General features: G+C 47.5%; 1 protein-coding gene across 1 annotated transcript in view; it reads left to right on the top strand.

Moving 5' to 3' along the window:
• The window catches only part of LOC143964277 (C-type lectin domain family 4 member E-like), a 161,343-nt gene that overhangs the window by 91,461 nt on the left and 48,034 nt on the right, over positions 1-21,848 (top strand). Inside the window, exon 6 of the mRNA XM_077473980.1 lies at positions 20,017-20,168. Within this exon, the coding sequence (XP_077330106.1) occupies positions 20,017-20,168 (152 nt within the window). The remainder of the gene's footprint in view (positions 1-20,016; positions 20,169-21,848) is intronic.

Below are 21,848 nucleotides of genomic sequence, written 5' to 3'. Positions count from 1 at the left end.
ACAGTCTGCTAAACACTAACACACAACCTGCTTGGTCCACAAAAGTTCTTATAAGGACTGGTAACTTGGTATAGGGTGCTACGGTACATAGGCTTGAGTGCGGTACAGTCTGCTGTTCTGTAAGGACCGCTATCGGTCCACAATAGATAGGGTTGACGTGCACCACTGCTGACCGCTGCCCTATACTGCAGCAGTCCTTCAGCGGTATAGGGACTGACGTACAGTCTGCTAAACACTAATACACAACCTGCTTGGTCCACAAAAGTTCTTATAAGGACTGGTAACTTGGTATAGGGTGCTACGGTACATAGGCTTGAGTGCGGTACAGTCTGCTGTTCTGTAAGGACCGCTATCGGTCCACAATAGATAGGGTTGACGTGCACCACTGCTGACCGCTCACCTATACTGCAGCAGTCCTTCAGCGGTATAGGGACTGACGTACAGTCTGCTAATCACTAACACACAACCTGCTTGTTCCACAAAAGTTCTTATAAGGACTGGTAACTTGGTATAGGGTGCTACGGTACATAGGCTTGAGTGCGGTACAGTCTGCTGTTCTGTAAGGACCGCTATCGGTCCACAATAGATAGGGTTGACGTGCACCACTGCTGACCGCTGCCCTATACTGCAGCAGTCCTTCAGCGGTATAGGGACTGACGTACAGTCTGCTAAACACTAATACACAACCTGCTTGGTCCACAAAAGTTCTTATAAGGACTGGTAACTTGGTATAGGGTGCTACGGTACATAGGCTTGAGTGCGGTACAGTCTGCTGTTCTGTAAGGACCGCTATCGGTCCACAATAGATAGGGTTGACGTGCACCACTGCTGACCGCTGCCCTATACTGCAGCAGTCCTTCAGCGGTATAGGGACTGACGTACAGTCTGCTAAACACTAATACACAACCTGCTTGGTCCACAAAAGTTCTTATAAGGACTGGTAACTTGGTATAGGGTGCTACGGTACATAGGCTTGAGTGCGGTACAGTCTGCTGTTCTGTAAGGACCGCTATCGGTCCACAATAGATAGGGTTGACGTGCACCACTGCTGACCGCTGCCCTATACTGCAGCAGTCCTTCAGCGGTATAGGGACTGACGTACAGTCTGCTAAACACTAATACACAACCTGCTTGGTCCACAAAAGTTCTTATAAGGACTGGTAACTTGGTATAGGGTGCTACGGTACATAGGCTTGAGTGCGGTACAGTCTGCTGTTCTGTAAGGACCGCTATCGGTCCACAATAGATAGGGTTGACGTGCACCACTGCTGACCGCTCACCTATACTGCAGCAGTCCTTCAGCGGTATAGGGACTGACGTACAGTCTGCTAATCACTAACACACAACCTGCTTGTTCCACAAAAGTTCTTATAAGGACTGGTAACTTGGTATAGGGTGCTACGGTACATAGGCTTGAGTGCGGTACAGTCTGCTGTTCTGTAAGGACCGCTATCGGTCCACAATAGATAGGGTTGACGTGCACCACTGCTGACCGCTGCCCTATACTGCAGCAGTCCTTCAGCGGTATAGGGACTGACGTACAGTCTGCTAATCACTAACACACAACCTGCTTGTTCCACAAAAGTTCTTATAAGGACTGGTAACTTGGTATAGGGTGCTACGGTACATAGGCTTGAGTGCGGTACAGTCTGCTGTTCTGTAAGGACCGCTATCGGTCCACAATAGATAGGGTTGACGTGCACCACTGCTGACCGCTGCCCTATACTGCAGCAGTCCTTCAGCGGTATAGGGACTGACGTACAGTCTGCTAAACACTAATACACAACCTGCTTGGTCCACAAAAGTTCTTATAAGGACTGGTAACTTGGTATAGGGTGCTACGGTACATAGGCTTGAGTGCGGTACAGTCTGCTGTTCTGTAAGGACCGCTATCGGTCCACAATAGATAGGGTTGACGTGCACCACTGCTGACCGCTGCCCTATACTGCAGCAGTCCTTCAGCGGTATAGGGACTGACGTACAGTCTGCTAAACACTAATACACAACCTGCTTGGTCCACAAAAGTTCTTATAAGGACTGGTAACTTGGTATAGGGTGCTACGGTACATAGGCTTGAGTGCGGTACAGTCTGCTGTTCTGTAAGGACCGCTATCGGTCCACAATAGATAGGGTTGACGTGCACCACTGCTGACCGCTCACCTATACTGCAGCAGTCCTTCAGCGGTATAGGGACTGACGTACAGTCTGCTAATCACTAACACACAACCTGCTTGTTCCACAAAAGTTCTTATAAGGACTGGTAACTTGGTATAGGGTGCTACGGTACATAGGCTTGAGTGCGGTACAGTCTGCTGTTCTGTAAGGACCGCTATCGGTCCACAATAGATAGGGTTGACGTGCACCACTGCTGACCGCTGCCCTATACTGCAGCAGTCCTTCAGCGGTATAGGGACTGACGTACAGTCTGCTAAACACTAACACACAACCTGCTTGGTCCACAAAAGTTCTTATAAGGACTGGTAACTTGGTATAGGGTGCTACGGTACATAGGCTTGAGTGCGGTACAGTCTGCTGTTCTGTAAGGACCGCTATCGGTCCACAATAGATAGGGTTGACGTGCACCACTGCTGACCGCTGCCCTATACTGCAGCAGTCCTTCAGCGGTATAGGGACTGACGTACAGTCTGCTAAACACTAATACACAACCTGCTTGGTCCACAAAAGTTCTTATAAGGACTGGTAACTTGGTATAGGGTGCTACGGTACATAGGCTTGAGTGCGGTACAGTCTGCTGTTCTGTAAGGACCGCTATCGGTCCACAATAGATAGGGTTGACGTGCACCACTGCTGACCGCTCACCTATACTGCAGCAGTCCTTCAGCGGTATAGGGACTGACGTACAGTCTGCTAATCACTAACACACAACCTGCTTGTTCCACAAAAGTTCTTATAAGGACTGGTAACTTGGTATAGGGTGCTACGGTACATAGGCTTGAGTGCGGTACAGTCTGCTGTTCTGTAAGGACCGCTATCGGTCCACAATAGATAGGGTTGACGTGCACCACTGCTGACCGCTGCCCTATACTGCAGCAGTCCTTCAGCGGTATAGGGACTGACGTACAGTCTGCTAAACACTAATACACAACCTGCTTGGTCCACAAAAGTTCTTATAAGGACTGGTAACTTGGTATAGGGTGCTACGGTACATAGGCTTGAGTGCGGTACAGTCTGCTGTTCTGTAAGGACCGCTATCGGTCCACAATAGATAGGGTTGACGTGCACCACTGCTGACCGCTGCCCTATACTGCAGCAGTCCTTCAGCGGTATAGGGACTGACGTACAGTCTGCTAAACACTAATACACAACCTGCTTGGTCCACAAAAGTTCTTATAAGGACTGGTAACTTGGTATAGGGTGCTACGGTACATAGGCTTGAGTGCGGTACAGTCTGCTGTTCTGTAAGGACCGCTATCGGTCCACAATAGATAGGGTTGACGTGCACCACTGCTGACCGCTCACCTATACTGCAGCAGTCCTTCAGCGGTATAGGGACTGACGTACAGTCTGCTAATCACTAACACACAACCTGCTTGTTCCACAAAAGTTCTTATAAGGACTGGTAACTTGGTATAGGGTGCTACGGTACATAGGCTTGAGTGCGGTACAGTCTGCTGTTCTGTAAGGACCGCTATCGGTCCACAATAGATAGGGTTGACGTGCACCACTGCTGACCGCTGCCCTATACTGCAGCAGTCCTTCAGCGGTATAGGGACTGACGTACAGTCTGCTAAACACTAATACACAACCTGCTTGTTCCACAAAAGTTCTTATAAGGACTGGTAACTTGGTATAGGGTGCTACGGTACATAGGCTTGAGTGCGGTACAGTCTGCTGTTCTGTAAGGACCGCTATCGGTCCACAATAGATAGGGTTGACGTGCACCACTGCTGACCGCTGCCCTATACTGCAGCAGTCCTTCAGCGGTATAGGGACTGACGTACAGTCTGCTAAACACTAATACACAACCTGCTTGGTCCACAAAAGTTCTTATAAGGACTGGTAACTTGGTATAGGGTGCTACGGTACATAGGCTTGAGTGCGGTACAGTCTGCTGTTCTGTAAGGACCGCTATCGGTCCACAATAGATAGGGTTGACGTGCACCACTGCTGACCGCTGCCCTATACTGCAGCAGTCCTTCAGCGGTATAGGGACTGACGTACAGTCTGCTAAACACTAATACACAACCTGCTTGGTCCACAAAAGTTCTTATAAGGACTGGTAACTTGGTATAGGGTGCTACGGTACATAGGCTTGAGTGCGGTACAGTCTGCTGTTCTGTAAGGACCGCTATCGGTCCACAATAGATAGGGTTGACGTGCACCACTGCTGACCGCTCACCTATACTGCAGCAGTCCTTCAGCGGTATAGGGACTGACGTACAGTCTGCTAATCACTAACACACAACCTGCTTGTTCCACAAAAGTTCTTATAAGGACTGGTAACTTGGTATAGGGTGCTACGGTACATAGGCTTGAGTGCGGTACAGTCTGCTGTTCTGTAAGGACCGCTATCGGTCCACAATAGATAGGGTTGACGTGCACCACTGCTGACCGCTGCCCTATACTGCAGCAGTCCTTCAGCGGTATAGGGACTGACGTACAGTCTGCTAATCACTAACACACAACCTGCTTGTTCCACAAAAGTTCTTATAAGGACTGGTAACTTGGTATAGGGTGCTACGGTACATAGGCTTGAGTGCGGTACAGTCTGCTGTTCTGTAAGGACCGCTATCGGTCCACAATAGATAGGGTTGACGTGCACCACTGCTGACCGCTGCCCTATACTGCAGCAGTCCTTCAGCGGTATAGGGACTGACGTACAGTCTGCTAAACACTAATACACAACCTGCTTGGTCCACAAAAGTTCTTATAAGGACTGGTAACTTGGTATAGGGTGCTACGGTACATAGGCTTGAGTGCGGTACAGTCTGCTGTTCTGTAAGGACCGCTATCGGTCCACAATAGATAGGGTTGACGTGCACCACTGCTGACCGCTCACCTATACTGCAGCAGTCCTTCAGCGGTATAGGGACTGACGTACAGTCTGCTAATCACTAACACACAACCTGCTTGTTCCACAAAAGTTCTTATAAGGACTGGTAACTTGGTATAGGGTGCTACGGTACATAGGCTTGAGTGCGGTACAGTCTGCTGTTCTGTAAGGACCGCTATCGGTCCACAATAGATAGGGTTGACGTGCACCACTGCTGACCGCTCACCTATACTGCAGCAGTCCTTCAGCGGTATAGGGACTGACGTACAGTCTGCTAATCACTAACACACAACCTGCTTGTTCCACAAAAGTTCTTATAAGGACTGGTAACTTGGTATAGGGTGCTACGGTACATAGGCTTGAGTGCGGTACAGTCTGCTGTTCTGTAAGGACCGCTATCGGTCCACAATAGATAGGGTTGACGTGCACCACTGCTGACCGCTGCCCTATACTGCAGCAGTCCTTCAGCGGTATAGGGACTGACGTACAGTCTGCTAAACACTAATACACAACCTGCTTGGTCCACAAAAGTTCTTATAAGGACTGGTAACTTGGTATAGGGTGCTACGGTACATAGGCTTGAGTGCGGTACAGTCTGCTGTTCTGTAAGGACCGCTATCGGTCCACAATAGATAGGGTTGACGTGCACCACTGCTGACCGCTGCCCTATACTGCAGCAGTCCTTCAGCGGTATAGGGACTGACGTACAGTCTGCTAAACACTAATACACAACCTGCTTGGTCCACAAAAGTTCTTATAAGGACTGGTAACTTGGTATAGGGTGCTACGGTACATAGGCTTGAGTGCGGTACAGTCTGCTGTTCTGTAAGGACCGCTATAGGTCCACAATAGATAGGGTTGACGTGCACCACTGCTGACCGCTCACCTATACTGCAGCAGTCCTTCAGCGGTATAGGGACTAAGAGTTTTGTCACAGGGTCATTTAAAAAATGACATGCAGAGGAAGAGGCAGGCCCTTCCGCAGGGGTGGTAGGGGTAGGGCAGGAGCAACAGGCTTGAGCCAAAGTGGGAAGTTGCAGAAGGTGCGTTCAATTACTTTAAAGGATGCACCAGACTTGGTTGAGTGGCTCGCTCAGCCTTACTCTTCTGCACCCTCCTCATCCTCTCGATCTGCACCCTCTTCTTCACTCTCTGCTATGTGCACCCCCAAAGACACTACCACCAACAACACGACCACCACCACCACCACCACATACCTTCCGCTTGAGTCACTGGAATTATTTTCCGATCCATATCAAGAGGACATTTCTGATGCGCAGCCACTCTTGGTATTGGATCAGGAAGAGGAGGTAGCAACAAGCGCTACTCAGCAGTCTGACGCCAGTACCCAGATCAGCCCAAGGAGGAGGTTGGTCCCCGGTGTTGCTGCCTACTCTACTTATAGCGGTGGGGAAGGTGACGTTGATGATGACGTGTCTAGTGATGTCACGTGGGTGCCCACAAGAGAGGAAGAGGAGGGGAGTTCAGAGGGAGATATGGACCAGCAGATAGGGAGGAGAAGCAGCAATGACTTACATTGCACAGCAGGGACAAAGCAGACTGCAAATGTATCAGGAGCGAGTCATCGACCATGTACGGTCACATCTGGCGCTCCCAGGACACCGGCACATGGCTCCGCAGTGTGGGCTTTTTTTAACGTGTCCGCTGCTGACAATAGCGTTGCCATCTGCAATCTTTGCAGTCAACGCGTTAGTCGCGGTAAGCCCAATACTCACCTAGGGACGACCGCCTTAAGAAGGCACATGAGCAGCCATCACCGAGCCCAGTGGGAGCAACGGAACACACAAAGCCACACTGCAGGCTCTCACCGTCCAGCCTCGTCTTCTACTTCTCCTTCTCCTCTCTCCTCACAATTGTCCTCCACTCCACCTTCCATCACGCCAAGCTCACATTTTTCTGCAAAAAGGCAGGCTTCCGTGGGCCTAATGTTTGAGCGTAAAAAAATGATGACGCCGGATAACCCTCTTGCCCAACGGTTGGCGGCTGGCTTGTCAGAACTCATAGCCCGCCAACTACTGCCATATAAACTGGTGGACTCGGAGGCCTTTCGCAAATTTGTGGCCATTGGAACACCACAATGGAAGGTCCCAGGAAGGAAGTATTTCTCAGAGAAGGGCATCCCAGAGCTATATGGCCATGTTCAGCGGCAAGTGAATGTATCTCTGGCACACAGTGTCGGTGCCAAGATACATCTGACCACAGACACGTGGTCTAGCAAACACGGGCAGGGAAGGTATATCAGTTTTACTGCCCACTGGGTGAACCTTCTGACGGCCGTCAAGCATGTAACCCGTGGCACCCGTGTAGATTTGGTTTTACCGCCACGGATTGCATGCAGGCCTGACTCTTCTTCTCCTCCTCCTACTCCATCCTCCTCCCTCTCCTCCTCAGCTGCCTCCTCCTTTTCCGCTGCTAGCGTCTCTTCCACTGCACCGCCCAAGCTCCCCAGAACCTATTCCACATGCCAGGTGAGACGTTGCCATGCCGTGCTGCGTCTGTTGTGCCTGGAAGCAAAGAGCCACACTGGCCCGGCACTCCTTTCAGCTTTGCGTTCACAGGCAGATGAGTGGCTAACACCGCTCAATTTGACAGTTGGTAAAGTGGTGTGTGACAACGGTGCCAATCTGCTTAGCGCATTGAAACAGGGCAAAATCACGCACGTGCCGTGCATGGCACACGTCTTAAACTTGGTCGTGCAGCGATTCCTTGTCAAATACCCTGGGGTCCAGGACATCTTGCGGCAGGCAAGGAAAATCTCGGCCCATTTCAGAAGATCTTACACGGCCATGGCTCGCCTTGCTGACATTCAGCGGCGACACCATCTGCCGGTCAGACGTCTTATTTGCGATTGCCCGACGCGATGGAACTCAACCTTCTATATGCTTGATAGGCTGCTCCAGCAGAAACGTGCAGTTAACGTCTACCTGTATGAACTCTGCGAAAGAAACGGTTCTGGGGAGCTGGGTTTTTTTTCACCGCGCCAGTGGCTGCTCATGCGCGACACATGCAGACTTCTGCGGCCATTTGAGGAGATCACCAAACTGGTCAGTCGCAGCCATGGCGCCATCAGTGACATGGTACCTTATGCCTTCTTTCTGGAGCGTGCATTGCGTCGTGTCATTGATCAGGCTGTGGAGGAGCAGGAGCGGGAAGATGAGGAAGTCGCAATGCTGGATGAATTCCCAGGGGGGGCTACTCTATCTGAGACAAGTCAACAACAGGAGTCTGATGAGGAGTCAGAGGAGGATGGTGCCGGGGCGGATGAGCAGGAGCAAGAAGAGCATGCTTTAAACCTTTCTGGGATCCCTGTTGTGCGAGGATGGGGAGAGGAGAATGAAGAGGACGACATTATCCTGGATGATGAGCAGGAGCCAGGCCACCACACCGCTTCCACTTTAGTGCAAATGGGGGCCTTCATGCTCCAGTGTTTTAATAGGGACCCCCGTATAAAAAGCATGAGGGTCAAGGACCAGTACTGGGTGGCAACGTACTTAGACCCCCGGTACAAACACAAAATGGCGGAAATGTTACCGCCGTCGCAGAGGGCTGTCAGAATGCAGCACTTCCAGGCCTTGCTTCGAGAAATGCTGCATTCTGCTTTTGCGTGCGCTGGCAGAGGAGCAATTCCCACTCCCAGAGAAGGATTTGCGGGTACCAATCCAACAGCGCCTGCAAGAAGAGGCCGGTTTGAAGATGTGTTGGTGACTTCGGATATGAGGTCATTCTTTCAGCCGACCCATCGACAGGTGTCATCCGGATCCAGCATCAGGGAACGCCTAGACCGTCAGGTGTCCGACTACATTGGGTTAACGGCCGATGTGGACGCTCTGAGGAGTGATGAACCCCTAGACTACTGGGTGGGCAGGCTTGACCTCTGGCCAGAGCTTGCCCAATTTGCAATCGAACTGTTGGCTTGCCCCTCATCCAGTGTCCTGTCCGAAAGGACGTTCAGCGCAGCAGGGGGGATTGTGACCGATAAGCGTACTCGCCTAGCTCACCACAGTGTTAACTACCTCACATTTCTAAAAATGAATGAGGCATGGATCTCGGAGGAATTCAACACATGTGATCAGTAGACCATGTATATGTCTATAAACAATTTTTGGAATCAAGCACACAGACCTTCTTAATTCATTTGGCTCACTTCCCTGACCCAAAAAAGCACACCGTACTATATGCCCCTACCCTCCTCTTTGAAGAGGTTGAGCGGTGTCATATTTCTACTGGGGCTGCTTATTATGAGGGGTTCCCACCATCCCTGTGCTGTGCTGACTTCCTCCTGGGTGTTCTTATTATGAGGGGCTCCCACCATCCCTGTGCTGTGCTGACTTCCTCCTGGGGGTTCTTATTATGAGGGGATCACACCATCCCTGTGCTGTGCTGACTTCCTCCTGGGGCTGCTTACGGTGCTGCTGTCAGCGCTGTATGTCACGGAGCTGCTGTCAGCGCTGTATGTCACGGAGCTGCTGTCAGCGCTGTATGTCACGGAGCTGCTGTCAGCGCTGTATGTCACGGAGCTGCTGTCAGCGCTGTATGTCACGGAGCTGCTGTCAGCGCTGTATGTCACGGAGCTGCTGTCAGCGCTGTATGTCACGGAGCTGCTGTCAGCGCTGTATGTCACGGAGCTGCTGTCAGCGCTGTATGTCACGGAGCTGCTGTCAGCGCTGTATGTCACGGAGCTGCTGTCAGCGCTGTATGTCACGGTGCTGCTGTCAGCGCTGTATGTCACGGAGCTGCTGTCAGCGCTGTATGTCACGGAGCTGCTGTCAGTGCTGTATGTCACGGAGCTGCTGTCAGCGCTGTATGTCACGGAGCTGCTGTCAGCGCTGTATGTCACGGAGCTGCTGTCAGCGCTGTATGTCACGGTGCTGCTGTCAGCGCTGTATGTCACGGAGCTGCTGTCAGCGCTGTATGTCACGGAGCTGCTGTCAGCGCTGTATGTCACGGAGCTGCTGTCAGCGCTGTATGTCACGGAGCTGCTGTCAGCGCTGTATGTCACGGAGCTGCTGTCAGCGCTGTATGTCACGGTGCTGATGTCAGTGCTCTGTATTACGGTGCTGCTGTCAGTGCTCTGTATCTCCTGCACCCTCTTGTTTGCCTACCCTGGTCCCTGACCTTCCCTCTCCTCCATTGCCTTCATTAGCTCCATAGTCCTGAATTGTCAGAACAATTTCCCAAATAAAAAAAAAATGCTTGTAGTTATCGATCCCAAATTCACCTCATACATGTATTATGCTATTGTCCAGGTGGTGGGACTACGTGCTACCCCCTAATAATTACCCCGTGGCCGCAAATTCGACCTAAAGGTTTGCGAAATTCGCCTCCCATTGAAGTCAATGGAGCCCGCGGCGAACGGTCGTTTTCGCGAACGTTTGTGTCCGTTCGCGTTTCGCGTTCGCGAAACGTCCCGTCGGAAGTTCGTCCATCACTATCAGGGAGGCCGTGCAGTGTAGGTTAGCTCATTTAGTCCAGAGTGCTCTGGGTCACTAAGGATGACATGATCCACAGCCACGTACAAGTTCAAGGGTTTTTTGGGACTTTTAGCAGTCTAAAAGACTGCTGCTGATGCTGAGTGCCAGGCTCCACCTCCATCCTGACACAATCCTCCTCCTCCTGTGTGATCGGCGGGCCAGCAGGAACACTGTCTGGATAAAGTGGGCCTTGAGAGGTAAGGAAGTCCTCCTCTTCCTGCCTCTGTTCTGCCTCAAGTGCCTTGCCCATTATTCAATGCAGCGTGTGCTCCAACAGGTGGAGAAGAGGGACAGTGTCACTGATGCATGCACTGTCACTGCTCACCATCCTTGTGGCCTCCTCAAATGGTGACAGGACAGTGCATGCATCCCTGATCTTGGCCCACTGGCGTAGGGAAAAAAATAGAGCTCTCCTGACCCTGTCCTGGTGCCGTAGTCGCACAGGTACTCATTGATGGCCCTCTGTTGCATTTGCAGCCACTACAGCATGGCCAACGCTGAGTTCCACCTGGTAGGCATGTCACAGATTAGGCAGTTCTTGGGCATTTTCAATTCCTTATGGAGGTCAGCCAGCCAAGCACTGGCTTTATATGACTGGCGGAAATGCACACAGACTTTCCTGGCCTGCCTCAGGACATCCAGTAAGCCCGGGTACCTGGCCAAGAACCGCTGCATCACCAAGTTAAGGATGTGAGCCACACAGGACACATGGGTCAGTTGTCCCTGTCGGAGAGCAGAGAGGAGGTTGGTGCCATTGTCGCAAACCCCCATTCCTGGCTTAAGCTGGCGTGGTGTCAACCACCTCTCAGCCTACCCCTGCAGAGATGACAGAATCTCTGCCCCAGTGTGTAAGTGCACTTTTACTGCAGTATATTGTAGTGCATCAGTGCACCTTTACTATATATAAATAGTACCCCTGCGCTACTATGGGATGTTAAATATAAATACAGGGTGCTGCAGACACCGTATGAGTAAACAATTCTAAAAAATGAAATCAGTATAAAGAAAGCGGTGTTGCGCTCCTAGCAATAATTAGTCTTGTGATAATAAGGTGCTATATGTAAGATACCAAAGATATATCTATCTCTGTATCTCCTATGTGAAGATCAAAGTAAAAAAGCCATTACTAAGTGCAAATTCATATACACAAAGTGCATAAAGTGCTAACGTGCTAATATAAATATCGTGCAACTGTTAATAAAGCACAAAATTAATAAAAAAGAAGGTGACTTTAGTGAATAAAAATTTTAATCTGTAAAATACTAGCTTTTATCTGAGAAACACTAAAAAAAAGTTAAAGTGCACCAAACACCACTTTCCATTGATTAAAGTGCATCCAATTACATATTTCCCTGACTCTATTATGTTTCAGTATCAAGCCACTCTCCCCCACCCGGATCATGTCTAGGAAGCCAATAGGGAGAGGAAGATATTCCTATGCCACTGTGAGGGGGCCAGCAGTGTATGTGTCTACAGGCAAAGGCGGACGTGGTCCGTCCTCAGGCAGAGCACCATTTTCTCTGTTTAGTGATGTTGCCCATGCTATCCAGCCACAGCATAAAGAGGAGGTGGTGGCCTGGCTTACTACATCATCATCTCCTCCTCATCCTCTGTCACCCAAGCAGAGACTAGTGTGCAGCTGCCAGAGCGGCTTATTTTGCCTCCTTGCCCACAGCTATTCCTGCCATAGCCCCAGAATCAGGCATGGAGGAGTCAACTGAGCTATTTGAACACAGTGTCAGGAAGAGTAGAGAGCAGACACCCTATTCAATCAGATTGTGGAGCTGTTATCTCCTGGCCCACTTCCCAGAGATCAGCTGTCTGGGCCTTTTTTAGCACATGTGCAGCCAATCGCACTGTTGCAATTTGCTAACTTTTCCTCAAGCAGATCAAGTGTGGCAAAAACACCATCCATTTGGGTACCATTGACTTGACAAGGCATTCTACCTCCCACCACTCAGCCAGTTGGCAAGAGCACCTGAAAGCCACACAAAAGGGATGCAATTCTTCTCCTTCTCACTCACCTTTCAGGCCTACCCCCAACTATATCTCATGGCCTCTACACAGCCTCCACTGACGGGGATGATGGTATAGTGAAGAGTGTCACAGGTACTTGCAGCACATCTGCCAGTAGCACACCACCAGCTGTAGAGTATTGCAGGCAAATTTCTCTGCCCCAGCTGCTGCAGCAAATAAAAAGAAAAATACAGTCACTGCCACCCACATGCCCAGCATCTAAATTCCAGCTTTTCCATGCTGCTGAATTTACAACTCCTGCCTTTCCATCTGGTGGATTCTGCCCCTTCTGTGAATTTTCAGAATATGCTGTACCACAATGGCAGGTTACTAGTTGCTATTTCTTTGCACGTAAGGCCATTCCAGCTCTGTACCATCACGTGGAAGGCAATGTTGTGGCATCGTTGGGCAAGCCAGTCAGTAGCATGGTCCAAGTTACTGCTGACATGTGGTGCAGCAAGCATGGTCAGGGACGATATATTTTATTCAAAGCACACTGGGTAACTCTGCTTGCAACTACAAATTATGCAGGACAGGGATCAGTGCTGGAGCTTGTTTTGCTGCCATGTCTCCATACAGCTGGTGATGATGTGAGATTTGTCAGCCCCACCCCCTCCTCCTCCTCCTCCATGCCCTCCTTTGATGAATTATCGTTCAAGGGGCTATTCAATGAATAATGAGGGAGAGCTGGGTTCACATTGCTCAAAGCTGCCTCTTGGGATCTGATGAGCTTCTGGAGGAGTCCGGGTGCTTGTCTGGCCTGCAGCCAGAGAAATCCAGATAAGGCAAGGAGAATGGTGGCACTTCCGGAAGTAAAATCAAAAATGTACTGAAGTTCCATAAAATCAAAGAACAAGACTCATAGTAAGCACGTTTGTTTGAAACGCATCCACTGAGCACCTTATTGGATTGATGTATGTCATGTTCTTTGATTTTATGGCTCTTCAATAAAAAAAATGTATACTACTTCTGGATGTGCCGCCATTCTCCTTTGTTTTATCTATTCAAATAATAAGTCAGGCTAAAAGGTGCCATGTAGTGCTTCAGCTGGTGTGTTTAGGGGACAGGAACCACACCGGAGCAGAGATTCTTGCAGCTCCCAGGCCCAGAGGTGGTTTATGCCACACAAGCTTGAGTCAGGAATGGTGGTGTGTGATAATGGCACAAACCTCCTGTCCGCCCTTTCAGAGGGAAAGTTGACACAATTGCCATACCTGGCACATGTCTTCAATTTGGTGGTGCAGCATTTCTTAAACAGGTACCCAGGGTTGCAAGATCTAAGGCAGGCCAGAAGACTCTGTAGCAACTTCAGGTGGTCATACACAGACATTGTTCGGTTGGCAGAAAATCAGCAAGAATTCTACTTGCCTGTAAACTGCCTGATTTGTGACATGCCCACCAGGTGGAACTCAACTTTGGCAATGCTGCAGCAACTGCACATGCAGCAGAGGGCCACCAATGAGTACCTGTGTATGGCACAATGACAGGGTCAGGGTGGCTCAGCTTCTTTTCCCCAGGCCGATGGCTGCTGATAAAGAATACATGCACTGTCACCATTTGAGGAGATGACAAGGATGGTGAGCTGTGACAATGCATGCATCGGTGACACAATCCCTGTTGTGTTTTTGCTGGAGCAGACCCTGCATTGAATTATGGACAGGGCACTCAAAGCAGAGCAGCGGGAGGAAGAGGAGGACTTCCTTTTCTCTCAAGGCCCACTTTATGCATATATCATTCTTGCATAGCCACAAAACACACACAAGGTGAGAGAGGAGGAGGAGGATTCTGGCAGTTTTGGAGGCATTGAAGCAGAGGCAGACATATGTTAAACCTTAATAGATGGTCTAACATCCCCAGAACTAGACATGTTCAGAATGGAAAAATTTGTTTAGTTTTGGATAGATTTGTTATGTTACTAATTATGTTTCGCTGTGGAATTTCTTTAGTTTGGTTTTGGAATCCGTTTAGTTTTGTTTTAGTTAAATTTAGTTTCCTGTTCATTAAAACTTGTTTCATTTATTCATTTTCTAACAAAATTCCAACTTTTAAAATTATTAGAATTTGGATTGGTCGAAAAAAGATTTACTAATCCAAATTCTGTGTGAAGAAATAGCTGGTTGTTAAGCAGCGGGTCGGGGAGCTGGTAGCCTGCATCTGTAACAACCATGAGTCATTATCTGTCAGCTGGCTTACCCACTGCCAGATGAGTGTAAAGAACACAATGCGGGCCTTGCCAGGCAAGAGAAAAATGTTTAAAAAAACAGTGTTGGGTCCCCCCAGTCCATACCAGGCCCCTTGGGTCTGGTGTAGTTTTTAAGGGGTACGAAAGAATAAGGGTCATTATTGGTTGCCAACCCTCCTTGACCACCATTACAAGGGAAAAGTTGCAGAACATATCCCATCCCCACAGAGGGAGCAGAGGATGAAATATCTTGAGAACACCTTAAAGAGGAGTTTATGTAATGCCTTTCCCAACTCTGGTAGGTTACAGCCTCTTGGAAAAGCTAGTTTTGAGACTTTTGTTGGTCAAAGGAGGAGCGGTAGAGAAGGGGGACACCTCAGTGATGCATTTAAAAAATGTTTTAGTCCTTGACGCCCAGGGCTGTCAGCTTCCACATCCCATCGGCAGCATCTGCATCATATGGTGGAAGATTATCCAGGGGCGAAAACAGACATGGAGAGCTTTCCAGTTGACAATCCACTAGGTCATGAGAATAGACCACTGGCCATAACTTGCCCAGTATGTAATTGAGCTGCCCTACATCCAGCGTGCTTTCCGAATGGGCATTCAGTGCTGCCAGAGGTTTTCGTGGCAAATAAAAGTGCGCGTCCGTTGACTGGCTGACATTAATCAAAAGGAATCATTCCTGGATTAGCAGCAACTATTAAGCCTCTATTGTTGATGTTACCAAATAAGTATTGTTGGGATGTGGAATCTCTGCAAGACTGCCTAGGCTGCCTAGCTTTGTGGGTGTTGATTTTATCTGGAAGAAATGGCATAGGTTTCATGGGCACAAGTAACACCCAAGGACCAATTTTTATGCATATAATTAAAAAAATTTTACAGCAAGGAAAATTCTTGCTTTCATCAAGAGTACCTCTAAAGGGTTATGGTGTGAAGACACCACCAACACCCAAAGACCAATTTTTCAACACCTGTTACTTCTATCCAAAGTCTGCGAAAGTACACCAGAGTTTGTGCAAAAATCTCTAATCTTGTTCCGAGAGCACTAAATTGTTGCCTCATCATACAGACTGGCTCCCCAAGTCATTGTTTACAAAATAAAGAAGACTTTCAGGGAAAATCAATTTAAATGTCTTTTTTTTTCTTTTAAATGTAATTTTTGTTGCAGCGGGTTCTATACACGATACAGATGCGCCACTAAGGCAGGCTAAGGGGACCCTTCAGGCACTATATTTAACCACCTCAATACAGTGCAGTTACACCCCCTTCCTGACCAGACCAATTTTCAGCTTTCAGCGCTCTCACAGTTTGAATGACAATTACTCAGTCATGCAACACTGTACCCATATGAAATTTGCATCCTTTTTTTTCCACACAAATAGAGCTTTCTTTTAGTGGTATTTAATCACTAGTGGGTTTTTTATTTTTTGTGCTATAAATAAAATAAAACAGGCATTTTTTTCACAAAATTTACTTTTCTTTGTTTCCGCCATAAATTTTTGCTAATTAGTAATTTTTCTTCATACATTTTGGCCAAAATTTATAGTGCTACATATCTTTGGTAAAAAATAACCCACATTAGTGTATATTATTTGGTCTTTGTGAAAGCTATAGAGTCTACAAACTATGGTGCCAATCACTGAAAATTGATCACATCTGATCAGGCCTTCAGTACATCAGGTGCATCTCATTTCTTGAGTCAGGAAAGTACAAATACCCCCCAAATGACCCCTTTTTACAAAGTAGACATTCCAAGGTATTAAGTGAGTAGCATGGTGAGTTTTTTTAAGTTGTCATTTTTCCCCACAATTCTTTTCAAAATGAAGATTTTTTTTTATTGTTCTTTTTTTTTACAAAATTGTCATATTATCAGGTTATTTCTCACACACAGCATATGCATACAACAAATTACACCCCAAAATACATTCTTCTACTCTTCCCGAGTACGGCGATACCACATGTGTGACACTTTTACACAGCCTGGCCACATACAGAGGACCAACATTGATGTAGTACCTTCAGGCGTTCTACGAGAAAAAATGACGCATCTCATTTCTCAACCACCTATTACACTTTTGAAGGCCCTGGAGTACCAGGACAATGGAATTTCCCATAAAATGACCCCATTTTGGAAAGCAAACACCCCAACGTATAATCTGTGAGGCATAATGAGTCTTTTGAACGGTTCATTTTTTTTCCAGAAGTTTTTGGAATATGTGGAAAAAAAATGAAAACACATTTTTTTTTTTTTTTTTACACAAAGTTGTCAATTTATAAGATATTTCTAACACACAGCATGTATATAGCAAAAAATTACACCCCGAAACACATTCTGCTACTCCTCCTGAGTATGGCGATACCACATGTGTAGGACTTTTACACAGCCTGGTCACATAGAGAGGCCGAACATTGAAGTAGTACGTTCAGGCATTCTAGGAGCATAAATGACACATCTCATTTCATTCCTACCTATCACACTTTTGAAGGTCCTGGACCACCAGGACAGTGAAATTACCCACAAAATGACCCTATTTTGGAAAGCAAACACCCCAACGTATATTCTATGAGACATGGGCCATTTTTTTATTTTTTATTTTTATTTTGGCACAGAGTTCCCCTTAACCACTTGGCGCCCACACTACATCTATTGACGTCATGGGCTTTCAGTGGTTATATCTAAATGATGCCTGAGGCCACAGACATCATTCAGATATTGCCGTTTTCAGCCGGACGATTCCCTGCACCATAAGAATGATCATAGCGGCTGTTCCACCGCTTGATCGTTGTTACGGGCGGCGGGAGGGGACGCCCCCCTCCCTCCGCCCTCTGGTGCTTCTACCGACTCACCGTTTCCATCGGTGAGTCAGTTACAGGATCCGCCGGCCCCAGCAAGTAATCATAGAGATTTCCGGCGGACTAGATAGTCCCCGGAGTCTCTATGATCGTTCAAAGGCCGGGCGCGATGTTATGACGTCACGCCCGGCCTCGGTATTCAAATTAACGGCGCCGATCTGGCTAGGAAGCCAGGATCGTTTTTTCTTTTATTCTTCCCAGCCTAGAGGTGGGATATGGGGTCTTATTGGCCCCATATCTCACTGTAAATATGTCCGATCATGCCATATTCCTATTACAAGGGATGTTTACATTCCTTGTAATAGGAATAAAAGTCATCAATTTTTATTTTTTTTTAAGTGTAAAAATAAAAAAATAAAAATAAAATTAACAATAAAAAATAAAATAAAAAAATTTAAAGCACCCCTGTCCCCGTGAGCTCGCACACAGAAGCGTAAGTCCCGCCCACATATGAAAACGGTGTTCAAACCACACATGTGAGGTATCGCCGCGAACGTTAAAGTGAGAGCAATAATTCTAGCCCTAGACCTCTTCTGTAACCCAAAATATGTAACCAGTAAAAATATTTAAAGCATCGCCAGGGGGATTTTTAAATACCAAAGTTTGGCGCCATTCCACGAGCGCGTGCAATTTTGAAGCGTGACATGTTGGGTATCTATTTACTCGGTGTATCCTCCTCTTTCACATTATGCAAAAAAATTGGGCTAACTTTACTGTTTTTTTTTTTTAAGCATGAAAAAGTTTTTTTTCAGAAAAAACGTGTTCGAAAAATTGCTGCACAAATACCGTGCGAGATAAAAAGTTGCAACGAGCGCCATTGTATTCTCTAGGGTCCTTGCTAAAAAAACATATATAATGTTTGGGGGTTCTATGTAATTTTCTAGCAAAAAAATTAGGAATTTTACATGTAGGAGAGAAATGTCAGATTTGGCCTGGATGCGAAGTGGTTAATATCCATACCAGACCCAAAGGGTCTAGTAATAAACTGGGGGGGGGGGGGGGGGTAAGTCACGTCAATACATTACAGCCACGAGCAGTTTTAAATGACAGTTATTCCTTTAGAAATGTAATTTTGCTGATCTCATTCACTACACTATGTACGGCCGACATGTAAGCAGCCTTACATAGTGTGGGACGTGGACTTAGCCCCCTGAGCCATGATTGGCCAAAGCCTGCCTTTGGCCAATCATGGCTCTCACAGCAGAGTGCACTGTGATTGGCCAAAGTATGCAGGTCAGGTACATGCTTTGGTCAATCAGCAGCCATCAATGCAATCTCTCAGTGCATTGACGGTCTCGCAGTGCATTATGGGGCACTCATATTTCCCACGAATGTCCCATAATGTTCTAAATTCAGCGAACGGGCGCCCAATGTTCGAGTCAAACTTACGATCATGACATAGATTCAACAAGGTGTTGGAAACTTTCCTCAGAGATTTTGGTCCATATTGGCATGATAGCATCACGCAGTTGCCGCAGATTTGTTGTTTGCTCATCTGCGCATCCTAAACCAGTGATACAAGGCAGGATGGATCCATGCTTTCATGTTGTCTATGCCAAATTCTGACCCGACCATCTGAATGTTGCAGCTGAAATCGAGACTCATCAGACCAGGCAACGTTTTTCCAATCTTCTATTGTCCAATTTTGGTGAGCCTGTTCAAATTGTAGCCTCAGTTTCCTGTTCTTAGCTGACAGAGTGTACCCAGAGTGGTCTTCTGCTGCTGTAGCCCATCTGCTTCAAGATTCAATATGTTGTGCATTAAGAAATGGTATTCTGGTCATTTTGATTGTAATGAGTGGTTATTTGAGTTACTGTTGCCTTTCTACCATCTCCAACCAGTCAGCTCTGACACCAACAAGGTATTTTCCACCACCAACTTCTGCTCACTGGATATTTTCTCTTTTTTGGACCATTCTCTGTAAATGTAAGAGATGGTTATTTGTGAAAATCCCAGTAGATCATCAGTTTTTTTTATATACTCAGACCAACCCTTCTGACACCAACAACCATGTCACGTTCAAAGTCCGTTATATACCTCTTTCTTCCCCATTCTGATGCTCAGTTTAAATTTCAGCAAATTGTCCTCACCATGTCTAGATGCCTAAATATATTGAGTTGATGCCATGTAATTGGCGGATTACCAGATTGTATTACCAAGCAATTGACCAGGTGTACCTAATAAATTGGCGGTAAGTGTAAGTGTAATGGTCAGATGTTCAAAAACTTTCCACCACATAGCATATAAAGTATACAGCTCAGTCATGTTAATAGTTTACATTTAAGAACAGCATTATCCTTTAATGAAAAGTTGATACAATTGGAAAAGCTCCCGATAGTCTGAGATGTATCAATTATTACATGTTTTTCCATTTACTATAATCTTATCAACATGACCCACTTGGGGTATTGTGAAAGTTCATTGTCATTTTACACCCCCCCCCCTTTCCTTTTCAGGCTCTTCTCATCCATTGTGTGCTATGAACTGGAGGTATTATAATCTTAGCTGTTACTACAAGTCCTGTAAAGAAATACAATGGAATTCCGCCAAAGAAGAATGTGAGAAAAAGTCGGCTCACCTGGTGGTCATTAATGGAGAGGATGAGATGGTAAGAGCGGTGAGCACCACTATGGGGAATAAGGAGGCTCAGTTATCATCTTCCCATGTGACCTCCTTTTAGAAGCAACACTATTACCTCTAATGGATTCATGGAGATATGGAATCTTCTAAGGAGATAAATCCAAAAGGTTCTGGGGCTCCAATACTATTTTGAGGCACAGTTCTTTCAGCTGTCAGTAGGGATTCCCGGGAAGCCAGAAGTTATTGGTTGTCAAGGAGTGGGGCAGCCGTATCCTTAGCAACTGATGACTCATTCAGCTGTCAGTGGTTCCCTGTTGACAGCTGAAGTGTAAAGGAAGTCCCGTGTTCTGTCAAAAGAGTCAGCTCATCAAAATCTCCAACTATGTCACTTCCGGTGACTCTGAAACAGCAGTAATTGGAGAATTTGATGAGTTGGCAGTTTTCACAAAACACCAGCAGTGTATACACTACGGTACATGTTATAATGAGTAAACATTGTTAGTCCTGACCGCTAATAGCCAACAACATGTCCGCCTCCAAGGCGGCGAAAACTTTTTTCCTCCTTAGCCGGCGTTCTGTCAAAAGGGCCAACTGGTCCCGTACCATAGTGCAGAGGTCTCCAACCCCTGGGGTGCAGCCTGTTTATGCAAAGTCTGCACAATCTCAGGTGTGGCAGGTGAGCAGAAAGATCACCACCAACACCGCACTTACGCCCACACAGCCCCGCTGCTACACTGTTGGGGGTGAAGCAGGCGAGCAGAGAGATGACATCTCCCGCTGTTCCGTCCACATAGCCCGGCTGGTATACTGTTTGAGGTAAGTTGGGGGAGCAGACAGATTACATAATTTCCCACTGTTCCGCCCACACAGCCTGGCCAGTATACAGTTTGAGGTGAAGCGGGGGAGTAGAGACATGACATCATCTCTCACTGCCTGCCCCGCATCACCGCTGTTCTCAATCACACGGAACCCACCTCTCCACTGCACTGCCTCTGTGCTTGGTGACAATTTGCATCTAGGAGGCAGGAGACAGTGGCATATGCAATCTGCATCTGGTGGCATGTGACTGTTGAAATCTGCATCTGGTGGAAAGTGACTGTGGCAATCTGCATCTGGTGGAAAGTGACTGTGGCAATCTGCATCTGGTGGCAAGTCACTGTGGCAATCTGCATCTGGTGGCAAGTCACTGTGGCAATCTGCATCTGGTGGCAAGTCACTGTGGCAATCTGCATCTGGTGGCAAGTCACTGTGGCAATCTGCATCTGGTGGCAAGTGACTGTGGCAATCTGCATCTGGTGGCAAGTGACTGTGGCAATCTGCATCTGGTGGCAAGTGACTGTGGCAATCTGCATCTGGTGGCAAGTGACTGTGGCAATCTGCATCTGGTGGCAAGTGACTGTGGCAATCTCCATCTGGTGGCAAGTGACTGTGGCAATCTCCATCTGGTGGCAAGTGACTGTGGCAATCTGCATCTGGTGGCAAGTGACTGTGGCAATCTGATCTGGTGGCAGTTTGCATCTGGTGGCATGTGGCAATCTGCATCTGGTGGCAAGTGATTGTGGCAATCTGCATCTGGTGGCAAGTGACTGTGGCAATTTGCATCTGGTGGCATGTGACTGTGTGTCATGAACTAGAAGTGACCAGAACTATGTGACTGCGACGGAGTGAACCAGACATAAATAGGTGAAAGTACGTTTTTTTAAAATAA

The sequence above is a fragment of the Lithobates pipiens genome, unplaced genomic scaffold, assembly GCF_037356315.1.
Source record: "Lithobates pipiens isolate NorthernLeopardFrog02 unplaced genomic scaffold, aLitPip1_a1.2 Scaffold_8, whole genome shotgun sequence".
NCBI classification, from domain to species: Eukaryota; Metazoa; Chordata; class Amphibia; order Anura; family Ranidae; genus Lithobates; species Lithobates pipiens.
Note: the sequence above shows the minus strand (reverse complement) of the source record. Positions and strands in the feature narration are given on the sequence as shown.